The sequence below is a fragment of the Chiloscyllium plagiosum genome, unplaced genomic scaffold, assembly GCF_037043375.1.
Source record: "Chiloscyllium plagiosum isolate Xiang-an unplaced genomic scaffold, Cpla_swu_hap1 HiC_scaffold_1, whole genome shotgun sequence".
NCBI lineage: Eukaryota > Metazoa > Chordata > Chondrichthyes > Orectolobiformes > Hemiscylliidae > Chiloscyllium > Chiloscyllium plagiosum.
In genome coordinates, this window is record NW_028270139.1 from 165,881,728 (window position 1) to 165,905,754 (window position 24,027).

The 24,027-nt window shown below is 49.5% G+C and overlaps 1 protein-coding gene across 1 annotated transcript in view; it reads left to right on the plus strand.

Moving 5' to 3' along the window:
* The window catches only part of LOC122545491 (matrix metalloproteinase-21-like), a 289,276-nt gene that overhangs the window by 50,560 nt on the left and 214,689 nt on the right, over positions 1 to 24,027 (plus strand). The window contains exons 6-7 of the mRNA XM_087996881.1: positions 18,537 to 18,794; positions 20,737 to 20,909. Coding sequence (XP_087853007.1) covers positions 18,537 to 18,794; positions 20,737 to 20,909 — 431 coding nt within the window. The remainder of the gene's footprint in view (positions 1 to 18,536; positions 18,795 to 20,736; positions 20,910 to 24,027) is intronic.

The following is a 24,027-nucleotide window of genomic DNA, read 5'->3' on the forward strand; positions in this document are numbered from 1 at the left end:
GTGAGTGAGTGTGAGTGAGTGTGAGAGTGAGTGAGTGAGTATATGAGTGTGTGAGTGAGTGGTGTGAGAGCTCATTACTGTGATGACTGTATTGGAGTGTTTGTGTGAGTGAATGAGTGTGAGTATGTGAGTGAGTGTGTGCGTGAGTGAGTGTGTGCGTGAGTGAGTGTGTGAGTGAGTGTGTGAGTGTGTGTGAGTGAGTGTGAGTGTGTGAGTGTGTGAGTGAGTGTGAGTGAGTGTGTGAGTGAGTATATGAGTGTGTGAGTGAGTGAGTGTGAGTGAGTGTGTGAGTGAGTGAGTGAGTGTGTGTATGAGTGTGTGAGTGAGTGAGTGGTGTGGGAGCTCATTACTGTGATGACTGTATTGGAGTGTTTGTGTGAGTGAATGAGTGTGAGTGTGTGCGTGAGTGAGAGGGAGTGTGTGTGTGAGTGTGTGAGTGAGTGTGAGTGAGTGTGTGAGTGAGTGAATGAGTGTGTGTGTGTGTGACTGTGTGAGTGAGTGTGTGTGTGAGAGTGTGTGAGTGTGTGAGTGAGTGTGAGTGAGTGTGTGAGTGAGTGTGTGAGTGAGTGTGTGAGTGAGTGTGAGTGAGTGTGTGAGTGAGTGTGTGAGTGAGTGTGTGAGTGAGTGAGTGTGAGTGAGTGTGTGAGTGTGAGTGAGTGAGTGAGTGTGTGAGTGTGTGTGAGTGAGTGTGTGAGTGAGTGTGAGTGAGTGAGTGTGTGTGTGAGTGTGTGAGTGAGTGAGTAAGTGAGTGTGTGAGTGAGTGTGTGAGTGAGTGTCTGAGTGTGTGAGTGAGTGTGAGTGAGTGTGAGTGAGTATATGAGTGTGAGTGAGTGAGTGTGAGTGAGTGAGTGAGTGAGTATATGAGTGTGTGAGTGAGTGAGTGTGAGTGAGTGTGAGAGTGAGTGAGTGAGTATATGAGTGTGTGAGTGAGTGGTGTGAGAGCTCATTACTGTGATGACTGTATTGGAGTGTTTGTGTGAGTGAATGAGTGTGAGTGTGTGAGTGAGTGTGTGCGTGAGTGAGTGTGTGCGTGAGTGAGTGTGTGAGTGAGTGTGTGTGTGAGTGTGTGAGTGAGTGTGAGTGAGTGTGTGAGTGAGTATATGAGTGTGTGAGTGAGTGTGAGTGTGTGAGTGAGTGTGAGTGAGTGAGTGAGTATATGAGTGTGTGAGTGAGTGAGTGGTGTGGGAGCTCATTACTGAGATGACTGTGTTGGAGTGTTTGTGTGAGTGAATGAGTGTGAGTGTGTGAGTGAGTGAGTGAGTGTGTGCGTGAGTGAGTGTGTGCGTGAGTGAGTGTGTGAGTGAGTGAGTGTGTGAGTGTGTGAGTGTGTGAGTGAGTGTGAGTGAGTGAGTGTGTGAGTGAGTGTGTGAGTGTGTGAGTGAGTGTGAGTGAGTATATGAGTGAGTGAGTATATGAGTGTGTGAGTAAGTGAGTATATGAGTGTGTGAGTGAGTGTGAGTGAGTGAGTGAGTGAGTATATGAGTGTGTGAGTGTGAGTGAGTGTGTGTGTGTGTGTGTGTGTGAGTGAGTATATGAGTGTGAGTGAGTGTGTGAGTGAGTGTGAGTGAGTGTGTGTGTGAGTGTGAGTGTGAGTGTGTGAGTGTGAGTGAGTGAGTGAATGTGAGTGAGTGTGTGTGTGAGTGTGTGAGTAAGTGAGTGAGTGTGAGTGAGTGAGTGAGTGAGTATATGAGTGTGTGAGTGAGTGTATGAGCGAGTGAGTGTGTGAGTGAGTGTGAGTGTGTGAGTGAGTGTGAGTGTGTGAGTGAGTGTGAGTGAGTGAGTGAGTGGGAGTGAGTGTGAGAGTGTGTGAGTGTGAGTGAGTGAATGAGTGTGTGTGAGTGAGTGAGTGAGTGAGTGAGAGTGAGTGTGAGTGAGTGAGTGAGTGTGTGTGTGTGAGTGTGTGAATGAGTGAGAGTGAGTGTGTGAATGAGTGAATGAGTGAGTGTGTGTGTGAGTGAATGAGTGAGTGTGTGAGTGAGTGTGTGTGTGAGTGAGTGTGTGAGTGAGTGAGTGAGTGTGAGTGAGTGTGAGTGAGTGAGTGAGTGTGAGTGAGTGTGTGAGTGAGTAAGTTTGTGAGTGAGTGTGAGTGAGTGTGTGAGTGAGTGAGTGTGTGAGTGTATGAGTGAGTGTGTGAGTGAGTGTGAGTGAGTGTGTGTGTGAGTGAGTGAGTGAGTGTGAGTGAGTGTGTGAGTGAGTGAGTATATGAATGTGTGAGTGAGTGAGTGTGAGTGAGTGTGTGAGTGAGTGAGTGAGTGTGTGTATGAGTGTGTGAGTGAGTGAGTGAGTGTGAGTGAGTGAGTGAGTGAGTGTGAGTGAGTGAGTGAGTGAGTATATGAGTGTGTGAGTGAGTGAGTGTGAGTGAGTGTGTGAGTGAGTGAGTGAGTGTGTGTATGAGTGTGTGAGTGAGTGAGTGGTGTGGGAGCTCATTACTGTGATGACTGTATTGGAGTGTTTGTGTGAGTGAATGAGTGTGAGTGTGTGCGTGAGTGAGAGGGAGTGTGTGTGTGAGTGTGTGAGTGAGTGAGTGTGAGTGAGTGTGTGAGTGAGTGTGAGTGAGTGAATGAGTGTGTGTGTGTGTGACTGTGTGAGTGAGTGTGTGTGTGAGAGTGTGTGAGTGTGTGAGTGAGTGTGAGTGAGTGTGAGTGAGTGAGTGTGTGTGTGAGTGTGTGAGTGAGTGAGTGAGTGAGTGAGTGTGTGAGTGAGTGAGTGAGTGTGTGTATGAGTGTGTGAGTGAGTGAGTGAGTGTGAGTGAGTGAGTGAGTGAGTGTGAGTGAGTGAGTGAGTATATGAGTGTGTGAGTGAGTGAGTGTGAGTGAGTGTGTGAGTGAGTGAGTGAGTGTGTGTATGAGTGTGTGAGTGAGTGAGTGGTGTGGGAGCTCATTACTGTGATGACTGTATTGGAGTGTTTGTGTGAGTGAATGAGTGTGAGTGTGTGCGTGAGTGAGAGGGAGTGTGTGTGTGAGTGTGTGAGTGAGTGAGTGTGAGTGAGTGTGTGAGTGAGTGTGAGTGAGTGAATGAGTGTGTGTGTGTGTGACTGTGTGAGTGAGTGTGTGTGTGAGAGTGTGTGAGTGTGTGAGTGAGTGTGAGTGAGTGTGAGTGAGTGAGTGTGTGTGTGAGTGTGTGAGTGAGTGAGTGAGTGAGTGAGTGTGTGAGTGAGTGTGTGAGTGAGTGTCTGAGTGTGTGAGTGAGTGTGAGTGAGTGTGAGTGAGTATATGAGTGTGTGAGTGAGTGAGTGAGTGAGAGTGAGTGAGTGAGTGAGTATATGAGTGTGTGAGTGAGTGAGTGTGAGTGAGTGTGAGAGTGAGTGAGTGAGTATATGAGTGTGTGAGTGAGTGGTGTGAGAGCTCATTACTGTGATGACTGTATTGGAGTGTTTGTGTGAGTGAATGAGTGTGAGTATGTGAGTGAGTGTGTGCGTGAGTGAGTGTGTGCGTGAGTGAGTGTGTGAGTGAGTGTGTGAGTGTGTGTGAGTGAGTGTGAGTGAGTGTGTGAGTGAGTATATGAGTGTGTGAGTGAGTGAGTGTGAGTGAGTGTGTGAGTGAGTGAGTGAGTGTGTGTATGAGTGTGTGAGTGAGTGAGTGGTGTGGGAGCTCATTACTGTGATGACTGTATTGGAGTGTTTGTGTGAGTGAATGAGTGTGAGTGTGTGCGTGAGTGAGAGGGAGTGTGTGTGTGAGTGTGTGAGTGAGTGAGTGTGAGTGAGTGAGTGAGTGAGTATATGAGTGTGTGAGTGAGTGAGTGTGAGTGAGTGTGTGAGTGAGTGAGTGAGTGTGTGTATGAGTGTGTGAGTGAGTGAGTGGTGTGGGAGCTCATTACTGTGATGACTGTATTGGAGTGTTTGTGTGAGTGAATGAGTGTGAGTGTGTGCGTGAGTGAGAGGGAGTGTGTGTGTGAGTGTGTGAGTGAGTGAGTGTGAGTGAGTGAGTGAGTGAGTATATGAGTGTGTGAGTGAGTGAGTGTGAGTGAGTGTGTGAGTGAGTGAGTGAGTGTGTGTATGAGTGTGTGAGTGAGTGAGTGGTGTGGGAGCTCATTACTGTGATGACTGTATTGGAGTGTTTGTGTGAGTGAATGAGTGTGAGTGTGTGCGTGAGTGAGAGGGAGTGTGTGTGTGAGTGAGTGAGTGTGAGTGAGTGTGTGAGTGAGTGTGAGTGAGTGAATGAGTGTGTGTGTGTGACTGTGTGAGTGAGTGTGTGTGTGAGAGTGTGTGAGTGTGTGAGTGAGTGTGAGTGAGTGAGTGTGTGTGTGAGTGTGTGAGTGAGTGAGTGAGTGAGTGAGTGTGTGAGTGAGTGTGTGAGTGTCTGAGTGTGTGAGTGAGTGTGAGTGAGTGTGAGTGAGTATATGAGTGTGTGAGTGAGTGAGTGAGTGAGTGAGTGAGTATATGAGTGTGTGAGTGAGTGAGTGTGAGTGAGTGTGAGAGTGAGTGAGTGAGTATATGAGTGTGTGAGTGAGTGGTGTGAGAGCTCATTACTGTGATGACTGTATTGGAGTGTTTGTGTGAGTGAATGAGTGTGAGTATGTGAGTGAGTGTGTGCGTGAGTGAGTGTGTGCGTGAGTGAGTGTGTGAGTGAGTGTGTGAGTGTGTGTGAGTGAGTGTGAGTGTGTGAGTGTGTGAGTGAGTGTGAGTGAGTGTGTGAGTGAGTATATGAGTGTGTGAGTGAGTGAGTGTGAGTGAGTGTGTGAGTGAGTGAGTGAGTGTGTGTATGAGTGTGTGAGTGAGTGAGTGGTGTGGGAGCTCATTACTGTGATGACTGTATTGGAGTGTTTGTGTGAGTGAATGAGTGTGAGTGTGTGCGTGAGTGAGAGGGAGTGTGTGTGTGAGTGTGTGAGTGAGTGAGTGTGAGTGAGTGTGTGAGTGAGTGAATGAGTGTGTGTGTGTGTGACTGTGTGAGTGAGTGTGTGTGTGAGAGTGTGTGAGTGTGTGAGTGAGTGTGAGTGAGTGTGTGAGTGAGTGTGTGAGTGAGTGTGAGTGAGTGTGTGAGTGAGTGTGTGAGTGAGTGTGTGAGTGAGTGAGTGTGAGTGAGTGTGTGAGTGTGAGTGAGTGAGTGAGTGTGTGTGAGTGAGTGTGTGAGTGAGTGTGAGTGAGTGAGTGTGTGTGTGAGTGTGTGAGTGAGTGAGTAAGTGAGTGTGTGAGTGAGTGTGTGAGTGAGTGTCTGAGTGTGTGAGTGAGTGTGAGTGAGTGTGAGTGAGTATATGAGTGTGAGTGAGTGAGTGTGAGTGAGTGAGTGAGTGAGTATATGAGTGTGTGAGTGAGTGAGTGTGAGTGAGTGTGAGAGTGAGTGAGTGAGTATATGAGTGTGTGAGTGAGTGGTGTGAGAGCTCATTACTGTGATGACTGTATTGGAGTGTTTGTGTGAGTGAATGAGTGTGAGTGTGTGAGTGAGTGTGTGCGTGAGTGAGTGTGTGCGTGAGTGAGTGTGTGAGTGAGTGTGTGAGTGAGTGTGTGTGTGAGTGTGTGAGTGAGTGTGAGTGAGTGTGTGAGTGAGTATATGAGTGTGTGAGTGAGTGAGTGTGAGTGTGTGAGTGAGTGTGAGTGAGTGAGTGAGTATATGAGTGTGTGAGTGAGTGAGTGGTGTGGGAGCTCATTACTGAGATGACTGTGTTGGAGTGTTTGTGTGAGTGAATGAGTGTGAGTGTGTGAGTGAGTGAGTGAGTGTGTGCGTGAGTGAGTGTGTGCGTGAGTGAGTGTGTGAGTGAGTGAGTGTGTGAGTGTGTGAGTGTGTGAGTGAGTGTGAGTGAGTGAGTGTGTGAGTGAGTGTGTGAGTGTGTGAGTGAGTGTGAGTGAGTATATGAGTGAGTGAGTATATGAGTGTGTGAGTAAGTGAGTATATGAGTGTGTGAGTGAGTGTGAGTGAGTGAGTGAGTATATGAGTGTGTGAGTGTGAGTGAGTGTGTGTGTGTGTGTGTGTGTGAGTGAGTGAGTATATGAGTGTGAGTGAGTGTGTGAGTGAGTGTGAGTGAGTGTGTGTGTGAATGTGAGTGTGAGTGTGTGAGTGTGAGTGAGTGAGTGAATGTGAGTGAGTGTGTGTGTGAGTGTGTGAGTAAGTGAGTGAGTGTGAGTGAGTGAGTGAGTGAGTGAGTATATGAGTGTGTGAGTGAGTGTATGAGCGAGTGAGTGTGTGAGTGAGTGTGAGTGTGTGAGTGAGTGTGAGTGTGTGAGTGAGTGTGAGTGAGTGAGTGAGTGGGAGTGAGTGTGAGAGTGTGTGAGTGTGAGTGAGTGAATGAGTGTGTGTGAGTGAGTGAGTGAGTGAGAGTGAGTGTGAGTGAGTGAGTGAGTGTGTGTGTGTGAGTGTGTGAATGAGTGAGAGTGAGTGTGTGTGTGAGTGAATGAGTGAGTGTGTGAGTGAGTGTGTGTGTGAGTGTGAGTGTGTGAGTGAGTGTGAGTGTGTGAGTGAGTGTGAGTGAGTGAGTGAGTGGGAGTGAGTGTGAGAGTGTGTGAGTGTGAGTGAGTGAATGAGTGTGTGTGAGTGAGTGAGTGAGTGAGTGAGAGTGAGTGTGAGTGAGTGAGTGAGTGTGTGTGTGTGAGTGTGTGAATGAGTGAGAGTGAGTGTGTGAATGAGTGAATGAGTGAGTGTGTGTGTGAGTGAATGAGTGAGTGTGTGAGTGAGTGTGTGTGTGAGTGAGTGTGTGAGTGAGTGAGTGAGTGTGAGTGAGTGTGAGTGAGTGAGTGAGTGTGAGTGAGTGTGTGAGTGAGTAAGTTTGTGAGTGAGTGTGAGTGAGTGTGTGAGTGAGTGAGTGTGTGAGTGTATGAGTGAGTGTGTGAGTGAGTGTGAGTGAGTGTGTGTGTGAGTGAGTGAGTGAGTGTGAGTGAGTGTGTGAGTGAGTGAGTATATGAATGTGTGAGTGAGTGAGTGTGAGTGAGTGTGTGAGTGAGTGAGTGAGTGTGTGTATGAGTGTGTGAGTGAGTGAGTGAGTGTGAGTGAGTGAGTGAGTGAGTGTGAGTGAGTGAGTGAGTGAGTATATGAGTGTGTGAGTGAGTGAGTGTGAGTGAGTGTGTGAGTGAGTGAGTGAGTGTGTGTATGAGTGTGTGAGTGAGTGAGTGGTGTGGGAGCTCATTACTGTGATGACTGTATTGGAGTGTTTGTGTGAGTGAATGAGTGTGAGTGTGTGCGTGAGTGAGAGGGAGTGTGTGTGTGAGTGTGTGAGTGAGTGAGTGTGAGTGAGTGTGTGAGTGAGTGTGAGTGAGTGAATGAGTGTGTGTGTGTGTGACTGTGTGAGTGAGTGTGTGTGTGAGAGTGTGTGAGTGTGTGAGTGAGTGTGAGTGAGTGTGAGTGAGTGAGTGTGTGTGTGAGTGTGTGAGTGAGTGAGTGAGTGAGTGAGTGTGTGAGTGAGTGAGTGAGTGTGTGTATGAGTGTGTGAGTGAGTGAGTGAGTGTGAGTGAGTGAGTGAGTGAGTGTGAGTGAGTGAGTGAGTATATGAGTGTGTGAGTGAGTGAGTGTGAGTGAGTGTGTGAGTGAGTGAGTGAGTGTGTGTATGAGTGTGTGAGTGAGTGAGTGGTGTGGGAGCTCATTACTGTGATGACTGTATTGGAGTGTTTGTGTGAGTGAATGAGTGTGAGTGTGTGCGTGAGTGAGAGGGAGTGTGTGTGTGAGTGTGTGAGTGAGTGAGTGTGAGTGAGTGTGTGAGTGAGTGTGAGTGAGTGAATGAGTGTGTGTGTGTGTGACTGTGTGAGTGAGTGTGTGTGTGAGAGTGTGTGAGTGTGTGAGTGAGTGTGAGTGAGTGTGAGTGAGTGAGTGTGTGTGTGAGTGTGTGAGTGAGTGAGTGAGTGAGTGAGTGTGTGAGTGAGTGTGTGAGTGAGTGTCTGAGTGTGTGAGTGAGTGTGAGTGAGTGTGAGTGAGTATATGAGTGTGTGAGTGAGTGAGTGAGTGAGAGTGAGTGAGTGAGTGAGTATATGAGTGTGTGAGTGAGTGAGTGTGAGTGAGTGTGAGAGTGAGTGAGTGAGTATATGAGTGTGTGAGTGAGTGGTGTGAGAGCTCATTACTGTGATGACTGTATTGGAGTGTTTGTGTGAGTGAATGAGTGTGAGTATGTGAGTGAGTGTGTGCGTGAGTGAGTGTGTGCGTGAGTGAGTGTGTGAGTGAGTGTGTGAGTGTGTGTGAGTGAGTGTGAGTGAGTGTGTGAGTGAGTATATGAGTGTGTGAGTGAGTGAGTGTGAGTGAGTGTGTGAGTGAGTGAGTGAGTGTGTGTATGAGTGTGTGAGTGAGTGAGTGGTGTGGGAGCTCATTACTGTGATGACTGTATTGGAGTGTTTGTGTGAGTGAATGAGTGTGAGTGTGTGCGTGAGTGAGAGGGAGTGTGTGTGTGAGTGTGTGAGTGAGTGAGTGTGAGTGAGTGAGTGAGTGAGTATATGAGTGTGTGAGTGAGTGAGTGTGAGTGAGTGTGTGAGTGAGTGAGTGAGTGTGTGTATGAGTGTGTGAGTGAGTGAGTGGTGTGGGAGCTCATTACTGTGATGACTGTATTGGAGTGTTTGTGTGAGTGAATGAGTGTGAGTGTGTGCGTGAGTGAGAGGGAGTGTGTGTGTGAGTGTGTGAGTGAGTGAGTGTGAGTGAGTGAGTGAGTGAGTATATGAGTGTGTGAGTGAGTGAGTGTGAGTGAGTGTGTGAGTGAGTGAGTGAGTGTGTGTATGAGTGTGTGAGTGAGTGAGTGGTGTGGGAGCTCATTACTGTGATGACTGTATTGGAGTGTTTGTGTGAGTGAATGAGTGTGAGTGTGTGCGTGAGTGAGAGGGAGTGTGTGTGTGAGTGAGTGAGTGTGAGTGAGTGTGTGAGTGAGTGTGAGTGAGTGAATGAGTGTGTGTGTGTGACTGTGTGAGTGAGTGTGTGTGTGAGAGTGTGTGAGTGTGTGAGTGAGTGTGAGTGAGTGAGTGTGTGTGTGAGTGTGTGAGTGAGTGAGTGAGTGAGTGAGTGTGTGAGTGAGTGTGTGAGTGTCTGAGTGTGTGAGTGAGTGTGAGTGAGTGTGAGTGAGTATATGAGTGTGTGAGTGAGTGAGTGAGTGAGTGAGTGAGTATATGAGTGTGTGAGTGAGTGAGTGTGAGTGAGTGTGAGAGTGAGTGAGTGAGTATATGAGTGTGTGAGTGAGTGGTGTGAGAGCTCATTACTGTGATGACTGTATTGGAGTGTTTGTGTGAGTGAATGAGTGTGAGTATGTGAGTGAGTGTGTGCGTGAGTGAGTGTGTGCGTGAGTGAGTGTGTGAGTGAGTGTGTGAGTGTGTGTGAGTGAGTGTGAGTGTGTGAGTGTGTGAGTGAGTGTGAGTGAGTGTGTGAGTGAGTATATGAGTGTGTGAGTGAGTGAGTGTGAGTGAGTGTGTGAGTGAGTGAGTGAGTGTGTGTATGAGTGTGTGAGTGAGTGAGTGGTGTGGGAGCTCATTACTGTGATGACTGTATTGGAGTGTTTGTGTGAGTGAATGAGTGTGAGTGTGTGCGTGAGTGAGAGGGAGTGTGTGTGTGAGTGTGTGAGTGAGTGAGTGTGAGTGAGTGTGTGAGTGAGTGAATGAGTGTGTGTGTGTGTGACTGTGTGAGTGAGTGTGTGTGTGAGAGTGTGTGAGTGTGTGAGTGAGTGTGAGTGAGTGTGTGAGTGAGTGTGTGAGTGAGTGTGAGTGAGTGTGTGAGTGAGTGTGTGAGTGAGTGTGTGAGTGAGTGAGTGTGAGTGAGTGTGTGAGTGTGAGTGAGTGAGTGAGTGTGTGTGAGTGAGTGTGTGAGTGAGTGTGAGTGAGTGAGTGTGTGTGTGAGTGTGTGAGTGAGTGAGTAAGTGAGTGTGTGAGTGAGTGTGTGAGTGAGTGTCTGAGTGTGTGAGTGAGTGTGAGTGAGTGTGAGTGAGTATATGAGTGTGAGTGAGTGAGTGTGAGTGAGTGAGTGAGTGAGTATATGAGTGTGTGAGTGAGTGAGTGTGAGTGAGTGTGAGAGTGAGTGAGTGAGTATATGAGTGTGTGAGTGAGTGGTGTGAGAGCTCATTACTGTGATGACTGTATTGGAGTGTTTGTGTGAGTGAATGAGTGTGAGTGTGTGAGTGAGTGTGTGCGTGAGTGAGTGTGTGCGTGAGTGAGTGTGTGAGTGAGTGTGTGAGTGAGTGTGTGTGTGAGTGTGTGAGTGAGTGTGAGTGAGTGTGTGAGTGAGTATATGAGTGTGTGAGTGAGTGAGTGTGAGTGTGTGAGTGAGTGTGAGTGAGTGAGTGAGTATATGAGTGTGTGAGTGAGTGAGTGGTGTGGGAGCTCATTACTGAGATGACTGTGTTGGAGTGTTTGTGTGAGTGAATGAGTGTGAGTGTGTGAGTGAGTGAGTGAGTGTGTGCGTGAGTGAGTGTGTGCGTGAGTGAGTGTGTGAGTGAGTGAGTGTGTGAGTGTGTGAGTGTGTGAGTGAGTGTGAGTGAGTGAGTGTGTGAGTGAGTGTGTGAGTGTGTGAGTGAGTGTGAGTGAGTATATGAGTGAGTGAGTATATGAGTGTGTGAGTAAGTGAGTATATGAGTGTGTGAGTGAGTGTGAGTGAGTGAGTGAGTATATGAGTGTGTGAGTGTGAGTGAGTGTGTGTGTGTGTGTGTGTGTGAGTGAGTGAGTATATGAGTGTGAGTGAGTGTGTGAGTGAGTGTGAGTGAGTGTGTGTGTGAATGTGAGTGTGAGTGTGTGAGTGTGAGTGAGTGAGTGAATGTGAGTGAGTGTGTGTGTGAGTGTGTGAGTAAGTGAGTGAGTGTGAGTGAGTGAGTGAGTGAGTGAGTATATGAGTGTGTGAGTGAGTGTATGAGCGAGTGAGTGTGTGAGTGAGTGTGAGTGTGTGAGTGAGTGTGAGTGTGTGAGTGAGTGTGAGTGAGTGAGTGAGTGGGAGTGAGTGTGAGAGTGTGTGAGTGTGAGTGAGTGAATGAGTGTGTGTGAGTGAGTGAGTGAGTGAGAGTGAGTGTGAGTGAGTGAGTGAGTGTGTGTGTGTGAGTGTGTGAATGAGTGAGAGTGAGTGTGTGTGTGAGTGAATGAGTGAGTGTGTGAGTGAGTGTGTGTGTGAGTGAGTGTGTGAGTGAGTGAGTGAGTGTGAGTGAGTGTGAGTGAGTGAGTGAGTGTGAGTGAGTGTGTGAGTGAGTAAGTTTGTGAGTGAGTGTGAGTGAGTGTGTGAGTGAGTGAGTGTGTGAGTGTATGAGTGAGTGTGTGAGTGAGTGTGAGTGAGTGTGTGTGTGAGTGAGTGAGTGAGTGTGAGTGAGTGTGTGAGTGAGTGAGTATATGAATGTGTGAGTGAGTGAGTGTGAGTGAGTGTGTGAGTGAGTGAGTGAGTGAGTGTATGAGTGTGTGAGTGAGTGAGTGAGTGTGAGTGAGTGAGTGAGTGAGTGTGAGTGAGTGAGTGAGTGAGTATATGAGTGTGTGAGTGAGTGAGTGTGAGTGAGTGTGTGAGTGAGTGAGTGAGTGTGTGTATGAGTGTGTGAGTGAGTGAGTGGTGTGGGAGCTCATTACTGTGATGACTGTATTGGAGTGTTTGTGTGAGTGAATGAGTGTGAGTGTGTGCGTGAGTGAGAGGGAGTGTGTGTGTGAGTGTGTGAGTGAGTGAGTGTGAGTGAGTGTGTGAGTGAGTGTGAGTGAGTGAATGAGTGTGTGTGTGTGTGACTGTGTGAGTGAGTGTGTGTGTGAGAGTGTGTGAGTGTGTGAGTGAGTGTGAGTGAGTGTGAGTGAGTGAGTGTGTGTGTGAGTGTGTGAGTGAGTGAGTGAGTGTGTGAGTGAGTGTGTGAGTGAGTGTCTGAGTGTGTGAGTGAGTGTGAGTGAGTGTGAGTGAGTATATGAGTGTGTGAGTGAGTGAGTGAGTGAGAGTGAGTGAGTGAGTATATGAGTGTGTGAGTGAGTGAGTGTGAGTGAGTGTGAGAGTGAGTGAGTGAGTATATGAGTGTGTGAGTGAGTGGTGTGAGAGCTCATTACTGTGATGACTGTATTGGAGTGTTTGTGTGAGTGAATGAGTGTGAGTATGTGAGTGAGTGTGTGCGTGAGTGAGTGTGTGCGTGAGTGAGTGTGTGAGTGAGTGTGTGAGTGTGTGTGAGTGAGTGTGAGTGAGTGTGTGAGTGAGTATATGAGTGTGTGAGTGAGTGAGTGTGAGTGAGTGTGTGAGTGAGTGAGTGAGTGTGTGTATGAGTGTGTGAGTGAGTGAGTGGTGTGGGAGCTCATTACTGTGATGACTGTATTGGAGTGTTTGTGTGAGTGAATGAGTGTGAGTGTGTGCGTGAGTGAGAGGGAGTGTGTGTGTGAGTGTGTGAGTGAGTGAGTGTGAGTGAGTGAGTGAGTGAGTATATGAGTGTGTGAGTGAGTGAGTGTGAGTGAGTGTGTGAGTGAGTGAGTGAGTGTGTGTATGAGTGTGTGAGTGAGTGAGTGGTGTGGGAGCTCATTACTGTGATGACTGTATTGGAGTGTTTGTGTGAGTGAATGAGTGTGAGTGTGTGCGTGAGTGAGAGGGAGTGTGTGTGTGAGTGAGTGAGTGTGAGTGAGTGTGTTAGTGAGTGTTAGTGAGTGAATGAGTGTGTGTGTGTGACTGTGTGAGTGAGTGTGTGTGTGAGAGTGTGTGAGTGAGTGTGAGTGAGTGTGAGTGAGTGAGTGTGTGTGTGAGTGTGTGAGTGAGTGAGTGAGTGAGTGTGTGAGTGAGTGTGTGAGTGAGTGTCTGAGTGTGTGAGTGAGTGTGAGTGAGTGTGAGTGAGTATATGAGTGTGTGAGTGAGTGAGTGAGTGAGTGAGTATATGAGTGTGTGAGTGAGTGAGTGTGAGTGAGTGTGAGAGTGAGTGAGTGAGTATATGAGTGTGTGAGTGAGTGGTGTGAGAGCTCATTACTGTGATGACTGTATTGGAGTGTTTGTGTGAGTGAATGAGTGTGAGTATGTGAGTGAGTGTGTGCGTGAGTGAGTGTGTGCGTGAGTGAGTGTGTGAGTGAGTGTGTGAGTGTGTGTGAGTGAGTGTGAGTGTGTGAGTGTGTGAGTGAGTGTGAGTGAGTGTGTGAGTGAGTATATGAGTGTGTGAGTGAGTGAGTGTGAGTGAGTGTGTGAGTGAGTGAGTGAGTGTGTGTATGAGTGTGTGAGTGAGTGAGTGGTGTGGGAGCTCATTACTGTGATGACTGTATTGGAGTGTTTGTGTGAGTGAATGAGTGTGAGTGTGTGCGTGAGTGAGAGGGAGTGTGTGTGTGAGTGTGTGAGTGAGTGAGTGTGAGTGAGTGTGTGAGTGAGTGAATGAGTGTGTGTGTGTGTGACTGTGTGAGTGAGTGTGTGTGTGAGAGTGTGTGAGTGTGTGAGTGAGTGTGAGAGTGAGTGTGAGTGAGTGTGTGAGTGAGTGTGTGAGTGAGTGTGTGAGTGAGTGAGTGTGAGTGAGTGTGTGAGTGTGAGTGAGTGAGTGAGTGTGTGAGTGTGTGTGTGAGTGTGTGAGTGAGTGTGTGAGTGAGTGTGAGTGAGTGAGTGTGTGTGTGAGTGTGTGAGTGAGTGAGTAAGTGAGTGTGTGAGTGAGTGTGTGAGTGAGTGTCTGAGTGTGTGAGTGAGTGTGAGTGAGTGTGAGTGAGTATATGAGTGTGAGTGAGTGAGTGTGAGTGAGTGAGTGAGTATATGAGTGTGTGAGTGAGTGAGTGTGAGTGAGTGTGAGAGTGAGTGAGTGAGTATATGAGTGTGTGAGTGAGTGGTGTGAGAGCTCATTACTGTGATGACTGTATTGGAGTGTTTGTGTGAGTGAATGAGTGTGAGTGTGTGAGTGAGTGTGTGCGTGAGTGAGTGTGTGCGTGAGTGAGTGTGTGAGTGAGTGTGTGAGTGAGTGTGTGTGTGAGTGTGTGAGTGAGTGTGAGTGAGTGTGTGAGTGAGTATATGAGTGTGTGAGTGAGTGAGTGTGAGTGTGTGAGTGAGTGTGAGTGAGTGAGTGAGTATATGAGTGTGTGAGTGAGTGAGTGGTGTGGGAGCTCATTACTGAGATGACTGTGTTGGAGTGTTTGTGTGAGTGAATGAGTGTGAGTGTGTGAGTGAGTGAGTGAGTGTGTGCGTGAGTGAGTGTGTGCGTGAGTGAGTGTGTGAGTGAGTGAGTGTGTGAGTGTGTGAGTGTGTGAGTGAGTGTGAGTGAGTGAGTGTGTGAGTGAGTGTGTGAGAGTGTGAGTGAGTATATGAGTGAGTGAGTATATGAGTGTGTGAGTAAGTGAGTATATGAGTGTGTGAGTGAGTGTGAGTGAGTGAGTGAGTGAGTATATGAGTGTGTGAGTGAGTGAGTGTGAGTGAGTGAGTGTGTGAGTGAGTGTGTGAGTGAGTGTGAGTGAGTGAGTGAGTGTGAGTCAGTATATGAGTGAGTATATGAGTGTGTGAGTGAGTGTGAGTGAGTGAGTGAGTAAGTGAGTATATGAGTGTGTGAGTGAGTGAGTGTGTGAGTGAGTGTGAGTGAGTGAGTGTGAGTGAGTGAGTGTGAGTGAGTGAGTGTGTGAGTGAGTGTGTGAGTGAGTGAGTGTGAGTGAGTGAGTGTGAGTGAGTATATGAGTGAGTGTGTGAGTGAGTGAGTGAGTGAGTGTGAGTGAGTATATGAGTGAGTGTGTGAGTGAGTGAGTGAGTGAGTGTGAGTGAGTGAGTGTGAGTGAGTATATGAGTGAGTGTGTGAGTGAGTGAGTGTGAGTGAGTATATGAGTGAGTGTGTGAGTGTGAGTGAGTGTGTGTGAGTGAGTGAGTGTGAGTGAGTGAGTGTGAGTGAGTGAGTGAGTGTGAGTGAGTGAGTGAGTGTGAGTGAGTATATGAGTGAGTGTGTGAGTGTGAGTGAGTGTGTGTGAGTGAGTGAGTGAGTGTGAGTGAGTGAGTGTGAGTGAGTGAGTGAGTGAGTGTGAGTGAGTATATGAGTGAGTGAGTGGTGTGGGAGGTCATTACTGTGATGACTGTGTTGGAGTGTTTGATCCGAGGGCCCCATTGCTGTGTGAGTGGATACTCAGTCGGTCCCTGAATTGCTGGGGTGTGGGGACCCAGCCATGTCTGAAAGCTGGAACAGGGCCTGCCCTCCTCGACCAGGCGAAGGATTCAGGTTGTGCAGCTGAAACAAACCCAACTCGGTATTCTGAACAATCGGACTCGATTCAATGGAACTGGCTCCTGTTTGTCACCTCCCTGTCTGGGGAACCTTCCTCTACACCAACAGGCTACCACAGGGACTCTCACATACTGGGAAAGTCGCTACGGAAATGCAAATTGTTGACCGATTGGATAAGTCATTGATGCAAACTGATTTTTGTCACTGGTTAGCGACAATAAAACTGCAGACGCTGGAATTGAAGGTAGACAGGCAGGAGGCTGGGGGAACACAGCAAGGCAGGCAGCAACAGGACAGACTCTCCTGATGCTGCCTGCCTTGCTGTGTTCCCCCAGCTTCCTGCCTGTCCCTCCTGATGCTGCCTGCCTTGCTGTGTTCCCCCAGCTTCCTGCCTGTCCCTCCTGATGCTGCCTGCCTTGCTGTGTTCTCCCAGCCTCCTGCCTGTCCCTCCTGATGCTGCCTGCCTTGCTGTGTTCCCCCAGCCTCCTGCCTGTCCCTCCTGATGCTGCCTGCCTTGCTGTGTTCCTCCAGCCTCCTGCCTGTCCCTCCTGATGCTGCCTGCCTTGCTGTGTTCCCCCAGCCTCCTGCCTGTCCCTCCTGATGCTGCCTGCCTTGCTGTGTTCCTCCAGCCTCCTGCCTGTCTCTCCTGATGCTGCCTGCCTTGCTGTGTTCCCCCAGCCTCCTGCCTGTCCCTCCTGATGCTGCCTGCCTTGCTGTGTTCCTCCTGCCTGTCCCTCCTGATGCTGCCTGCCTTGCTGTGTTCCTCCAGCCTCCTGCCTGTCCCTCCTGGTGCTGCCTGGCTTGCTGTGTTCTCCCAGCCTCCTGCCTGTCCCTCCTGATGCTGCCTGCCTTGCTGTGTTCCTCCAGCCTCCTGCCTGTCCCTCCTGATGCTGCCTGGCTTGCTGTGTTCCTCCAGCCTCCTGCCTGTCCCTCCTGATGCTGCCTGCCTTGCTGTGCTCCCCCAGCCTCCTGCCTGTCCCTCCTGATGCTGCCTGCCTTGCTGTGTTCCCCCAGCCTTCTGCCTGTCCCTCCTGATGCTGCCTGCCTTGCTGTGTTCTCCCAGCCTCCTGCCTGTCCCTCCTGATGCTGCCTGCCTTGCTGTGTTCCTCCTGCCTGTCCCTCCTGGTGCTGCCTGCCTTGCTGTGTTCCCCCAGCCTCCTGCCTGTCCCTCCTGATGCTGCCTGCCTTGCTGTGTTCCTCCAGCCTCCTGCCTGTCCCTCCTGATGCTGCCTGCCTTGCTGTGTTCCTCCTGCCTGTCCCTCCTGATGCTGCCTGCCTTGCTGTGTTCCTCCTGCCTGTCCCTCCTGATGCTGCCTGCCTTGCTGTGTTCCTCCAGCCTCCTGCCTGTCCCTCCTGATGCTGCCTGCCTTGCTGTGTTCCTCCTGCCTGTCCCTCCTGATGCTGCCTGCCTTGCTGTGTTCCTCCAGCCTCCTGCCTGTCCCTCCTGATGCTGCCTGGCTTGCTGTGTTCCCCCAGCCTCCTGCCTGTCCCTCCTGATGCTGCCTGCCTTGCTGTGTTCCTCCAGCCTCCTGCCTGTCCCTCCTGATGCTGCCTGCCTTGCTGTGTTCCTCCAGCCTCCTGCCTGTCCCTCCTGATGCTGCCTGCCTTGCTGTGTTCTCCCAGCCTCCTGCCTGTCCCTCCTGATGCTGCCTGCCTTGCTGTGTTCCCCCAGCCTCCTGCCTGTCCCTCCTGATGCTGCCTGCCTTGCTGTGTTCTCCCAGCCTCCTGCCTGTCCCTCCTGAAGCTGCCTGCCTTGCTGTGTTCCTCCTGCCTGTCCCTCCTGGTGCTGCCTGCCTTGCTGTGTTCCCCCAGCCTCCTGCCTGTCCCTCCTGATGCTGCCTGCCTTGCTGTGCTCCCCCAGCCTCCTGCCTGTCCCTCCTGATGCTGCCTGCCTTGCTGTGTTCCCCCAGCCTTCTGCCTGTCCCTCCTGATGCTGCCTGCCTTGCTGTGTTCTCCCAGCCTCCTGCCTGTCCCTCCTGATGCTGCCTGCCTTGCTGTGTTCCTCCTGCCTGTCCCTCCTGGTGCTGCCTGCCTTGCTGTGTTCCCCCAGCCTCCTGCCTGTCCCTCCTGATGCTGCCTGCCTTGCTGTGTTCCCCCGGCTTCCTGCCTGTCCCTCCTGATGCTGCCTGCCTTGCTGTGTTCCTCCAGCCTCCTGCCTGTCCCTCCTGATGCTGCCTGCCTTGCTGTGTTCTCCCAGCCTCCTGCCTGTCCCTCCTGATGCTGCCTGCCTTGCTGTGTTCTCCCAGCCTCCTGCCTGTCCCTCCTGAAGCTGCCTGCCTTGCTGTGTTCCTCCTGCCTGTCCCTCCTGGTGCTGCCTGCCTTGCTGTGTTCTCCCAGCCTCCTGCCTGTCCCTCCTGATGCTATCTGGCTTGCTGTGTTCCTCCAGCCTCCTGCCTGTCCCTCCTGATGCTGCCTGCCTTGCTGTGTTCCTCCAGCCTCCTGCCTGTCCCTCCTGATGCTGCCTGCCTTGCTGTGTTCCTCCAGCCTCCTGCCTGTCCCTCCTGATGCTGCCTGCCTTGCTGTGTTCCTCCTGCCTGTCCCTCCTGGTGCTGCCTGCCTTGCTGTGTTCCCCCAGCCTCCTGCCTGTCCCTCCTGATGCTGCCTGCCTTGCTGTGCTCCCCCAGCCTCCTGCCTGTCCCTCCTGATGCTGCCTGCCTTGCTGTGTTCCTCCTGCCTGTCCCTCCTGGTGCTGCCTGCCTTGCTGTGTTCCCCCAGCCTCCTGCCTGTCCCTCCTGATGCTGCCTGTCTTGCTGTGCTCTCCCAGCCTCCTGCCTGTCTAGTTTTCTGGTTAATAAATTAGCGAATTATTCGATGAGTTTTCTGCTCAGCTGAGTACCACGGTCTGGTAATTAGTTAACCATTATGATCTGATATCCCAGTCATTCATGTTGGAATTTACCATAACCCTATGACCATAAAGTATAGGAGCAGAATCAGGCCATTCGGCCCATCGATCGAGGCTGATATGTTTCTCAACCCCTTTCTCCTGCCTTCTCCCTGTAACCCTTGACCCCTTACCTCGATCGAAGGAAGGAGGTGCTGGTATTGGAGGTTGACAGGAATGATCTGGGGGTGAGGAGTGGTTGTGAGCTGTGGGTCTGTACTGGATTGGATTTAGAAGGATGAGGGGAAGATCTAACTGAAACTTCCAGAAGGCCTGGATGGAGTGACAGGGAGAAATTGTTTCCACTGGTAGGAGAGACTGGGACCCCAGGGCACTGCCTCAGGGTGAGGGGACGACCCTTTCGAACTGAGATGAGGAGGAATATCTTCAGCCGGAGGGTGGGGAATCTGTGGAACTCATTGCCACTGAGGGCTGGGGAGGGCAAGTCATTGACAGGGATAGGTAGGGTCTTGATGAGTAAGGGGGTCAAGGGTTACAGGGAGAAGGCAGGAGAACGGGGTTGAGAAGTTAATCAACCTTGATCCAATGGCGAAGCAGACCCAATGGGCTGAATGGCCTATTCTGCTCCTGTATCCGATGGTTTGATAATCATCGTGTATTGGCTCATTCTCCAGCTCTGAGGTGAAGGATCTGTCTATGTTCCCTGCTCACTCCTCAGGGGTCTGTGAAGGCAGCTTCAACACGGTGTTCGACTGGGTGCGCAGAGAGGAGAACGAGTTCGGGGAGGTCACCTACCGTTTCAACACCTACTTCCTGCGGCACGGCTGGTACTGGATGTACGAGAACCGCTTCAACAGGACGCGGTACGGGGACCCCATCCCCCTGGTGGTGGGCTGGCGGGGGCTGCCTCCCTCTGACATCGACGGCTTCGTTCACATCTGGACCTGGAACAAGGATGTCACCCTCTTCTTCAAAGGTGAGGCCATTCGGTCCATTCGCGTGATAGCACCAGTGAGGTGCTCTCCCAGGATGCTGCCTGGGTTGGAGAGTCTCTGTGACGGACAGACTCAGTCATTTACAGTCTAGCTTAGAGTGGTGCTGGAATCACTCAGCAGGTCTGGCAGCACCTGAGGAGAGACATAACAGTTAACGTTTCTGGTTCAGTGACCCTTCCTCAGAATTAAATATAGCTTGGGAAAGGTTGGTACATGTGTTGAAGAAGTTGGGAGGCAGGGGTGGGGGAAAGCAATAGGGAGAGATGGAGCCCAGAGAGAGAGAGAGAGAGAGAAACAGTTGGACAGACAAAGGAGGTGGTCAAGGTTAGTCTAGGGGAGATGAATGGCTGCTCATGGGGACAGTAATGGCTGACAATTGGTTGTGTGTACATCAATCCCTGTGCCGACAAAGCCTGGGTGTGGGAGCGTGGGGGAATTGTTGAACTCGATATTAAGTCCGCAGGGCTAGAGCGTTCCCAAGTGGAAAATGAGGTGTTGGCCTTCCAGCTTGCGCTGAGCCTCACTGGAATACCACAGCAAACTGGAGACAGGGATGTTGGCCAGGGGAACTGGGAACAGGGTGGTCTTTTTTTTTTGTGGACAGAACTGAGATGTCCCCCAGTCTGCATTCCATCTCCCCAGCGTAGAGGAGACTACACTGTGAGCAGTGAATACAGGCGGCTCGATTGGGTGAACTGCAATTTCCACCCTGCTCTCACCTTCACCAGGCCCATCTGTGATTCCTCCCTTCCCTTCCTCCAAGTCTCCGTTTCTATTTCTGGGGTTAGACTGACCACCAATATCCATCCACCCACCCACCACCAGACACATAGTCCCCTCCCTTCCATTGTTCGCTTTCCATAGGGAGCGTTCCCTCTGGGACACCCTGGTCCACCCAACCTTCACTCCCAACACCTCACCCCCACGGCCCCTTCCCCTGCAACTGCTGAAGGTGTAACACCTGCCCATTTACCTCCCCCCTCCTCCGTATCCAAGGGCCCAAACACACCTTCCAGGTGAAGCAGCACTTCACCTGCACCTCACACAATCTCATCTACTACATCCGCTGCTCACAATGTGGTCTCCTCTACACTGGGGAAGAAGTGATGTGTGGACTGGGGTGGGGGGGTGCGGGGGGGGGGGGGGGGGGGGGGGTGGGAGTGGGCCCATGCACAGAACACCTATGTTCTGCCTGTAAAACCCGGCCAACATCACTGTCTCAGGCTTGCCGCAGTGCTCCAGTGAAGCTCAGCACAAGCTGGTAGAACAGTACCTCATTTTCCACTTGGAGACCCTCCAGACTCAATAACAAGTTCAATAACTTTAGGGCCTGAATCCCTTCTCCCATGTCCTTACCCCACACACATCAGGCCCTCATCCACATTACCCATTGGTAGCCTCTAATGGTCCCCATGAGCAGCCATTCAGTCTCCCAGGCCGACTCTTACACTCCTTTATCTGTCCAGTTGGTCTTCTCTCTCTCTTTGGGCTCCCTGTCTATCTATTCTTTACTCTTTACTCCCCCTCCACCACCCCCGACCCCAGCTTCAGCATATATCCCAACCTTTCCCCAGCTACAAGTAACTCTGAGGAAGGGTCACTGACCCGAGTTGATATCTCTGTTTCTCTCTGCACAGAAGCTGCCAGACAGGCACCTAATGGGTATATGAACAGGAAGGGTTTAAGAGGGTCAGGTGGGTTGGGATATCTGGTCAGCATGGACGAGTTGGACCGAAGGGTCTGTTTCCATGCTGTACAGCCCTGTGACTCTCTGACCTGCTGAGTTTCTGTGTCTCCATTATGAACAGTTGTGTTGGGGTGTGACAGACCCTGCAGTGTTTCCACCATGTCCCGTCCTGTCTTCACAAACAATCCGGGGGTATAAAGAAGGAGGCTGATGGGGTTCTCTGGTTCTGTACACAGGCACCATGTACTGGCAGTACGACAATGACAATGACCGAGTCTACACGGAGGACCCTCAGGGGAACCGTTACCCTCGCGCCATCTCTCATGGCTTCCCAGGGATTGATGGCCCCATTGACACCACCTACTTCGACAAAAGGGATCACTGTGTCTATTTCTTCAAAGGCTTCAATGTGAGTCTCAGTCACCTCACCCTCACTCGCCTTAATCTCCCTCTGCTCCACCGCCCACCCTCCCCTTCACTCAATGCACCACTTCCCACACTGGTCCCAGTTTGGTGACAATACCCACTTAACCTCCACACAGCATCTCCCAGGACAGGGATAGCACGGGGTTAGGGACAGAGTAAAGCTCCCTCTACCATGTAGAGCCCTTTTGCTTTCTCCATAACCCTTTGATTCCCCAATTGATCAAGAAGCTGTCTCAGCCTTAAATATACACAAGGACTCTCTCTCCTCATACCCCTCTCATTCATCTCAACTCCAGGGAGTGGAGTCCTGACCTTAGATTACTTACAATGTGGAAACAGGCCCTTCGGCCCAAGTCCACACCGACCCGCCGAAGTATTCCCCTACATTTACCCCTGACCTAACACTAGGGGCAATTTAGCATGGCCAATTCACCCTGACCTGCACATCTTTGGACTGTGGGAGGAAACCGGAGCACCCGGAGGAAACCCACGCAGACACGGGGAGAACGTGCAAACTCCACACAGACAGTCGCCTGAGGCTGGAATCGAACCCGGGTCTCTGGCGCTGTGAGGCAGCATTGCTAACCACTGTGCCACCGTGCCGCCCACAAATGACCTGCTTAACCTTTGCTGATAGGACAGTTCCTCCATACCAGGGATCACCCTAACCAACCTGCTCTGCCTTGCCTCCAATGAAATAATATCATTTCCCTCAACAAGAGGACCCAAACTGCCCTCAGGACTCCAGGCTACTGTTACACTCCATTCCCTTTGAAATATCAAAGCAAACACTGCACCTCGCTTCCCAACTCAACCTTGCTAGCTTTGTGTGATCATGTCCAAGGATTCCCACGGCCCTCTGTGCTGCAGCTTTCTGCAGTCTGTCACCATTTCAATAATATTCAGCTCCTCTATTCCTCCTGCCAAAATACATAGCCTCCAATTTCCCACATAATATTCCCTCTGCCCACTCACTGAATCTGTCTCTATCCCTGTGCAGACTCTGTCACAGCCTCACCACTTGCCTTCCCACCTAGTCTATTGTCATACACAAAGTTGGCCACAGCACATTCACTGTCCTCATCCAAGTCATTAATAAATATTGGGAATAATTCTGGCTCCAGCACTGATCCCTCCGATACTCCACTAGTTACAGCTGCCATCCTGAAAATGACCACTTTTCTCAGCTCTGTTGGCCAATCCTCGATCTGTACAAACGTACTGCCTCCAACGCCATCAGCTTTTATCTTAGTAAGTAGCAGAATGTGTGGTATGTTAACAAATGCCTTTGAAAAATCCAGATATATTCCCCATTCCTTCCCCTTTATCTATCTTGTGTGTTACTTCCTCAAATATTCCTGAACATTAGACAGAAGGATTTCCCCTTTGTGCTGACTCTGTTTGACGTTATTTTGTATCTCCAAATGCTCAACTATTCCAGCTTTTATAATAGACACCAACATATCCCCGAATCCACACATTAATATGGCCATTAACACACATTAATATATCTCCAATACCACACACCAATATACCCCCATAACACACATTAATATATCCCCAATACCACACACCAATATATCCCCAATACCACACACCAATATACCCCCATAACACACATTAATATATCCCAAATACCATACACCAATATATCCCCAATACCACACAACAATATACCCCCATAACACACATTAATATATCCCAAATACCACACACCAATATATCCCCAATACAACACACCAATATATCCACAAAACCACACACCAATACATCCCCAATAACACACACCAATATATCTCCAATACCACACACCAATATACCCCCAATACCATACATCAATCTACCCCAATATCACACACCAATATATACCCAATACCATACACCAATATATCTCAAATACCACACACCAATATATCCCCAATGCCAAACACCAATATACCCCCATAAAACACATTAATATATCCCCAATACCACACACACTAATATTTCCCCAATACACCCACATTAATATATCCCCAATACCACACACCAATATATCCCCAATAACACACATTAATATATCCCCAATACCACACACACTAATATTTCCCCAATACACCCACATTAATATATCCCCAATACCACACACCAATATATCCCAATAACACACATCAAAATATTCCCAATACCACACATTAATATATGCCCAATACCACACACCAGTATATCCCCAAAACACACATTAATATAACCCCAATACCACACATTAATATATCCACAATACCAAACACCAATGTATCCCCAATACCACACATTAATATATTCCCATACCACACAATAATATATCCCCATAACACACACCAATATATCCGCAATAACACACTTTAATATATCCCCAATATCACACACCAATATATTCCCATAACACACATTAATATATCCCCTAAAACACACATTAATATATCCCCAAAACCACAGACCAATATATCCATAATAACACACATTAATATATCCCCCAAAACACACATTAATATATCCCCAATACCACACACCAATATAACCCCATAACACACATTAAAATAACCCCAATACCACACATTAATATATCCCCGAAAACACACATTAATATATGCCCAATACCACAAATTAATATATCCCCCAAAACACACATGAATTTATCCCCAATACCACACACCAATATATCCCCAAAAACACACATTAATATATCCCCAATAACACAAATTAATATAACCCCAAAAACACACATTAATATATCCCCAATACCACACACCAATATTTCCCCAATACCACACACCAATATATCCCCATAACACGACATTAATATATCCCCAATACCACACATTAGTATATAACGAATAACACACATTAATATATCCCCAAAACCACACGCCAATATATTCCCACAACACACATTAACATATTCCCAATACCACACATTAATATATCCCCAACACAACACAACAATATATCCCCATAACACACATTAATATATCCCCAATACCGCACACCAATATATCCCCAATATCACACACTAATATAGCCCCATAACACACATTAATATATCCCCTTACCACATTAATATATCCCCAATACCGCACACC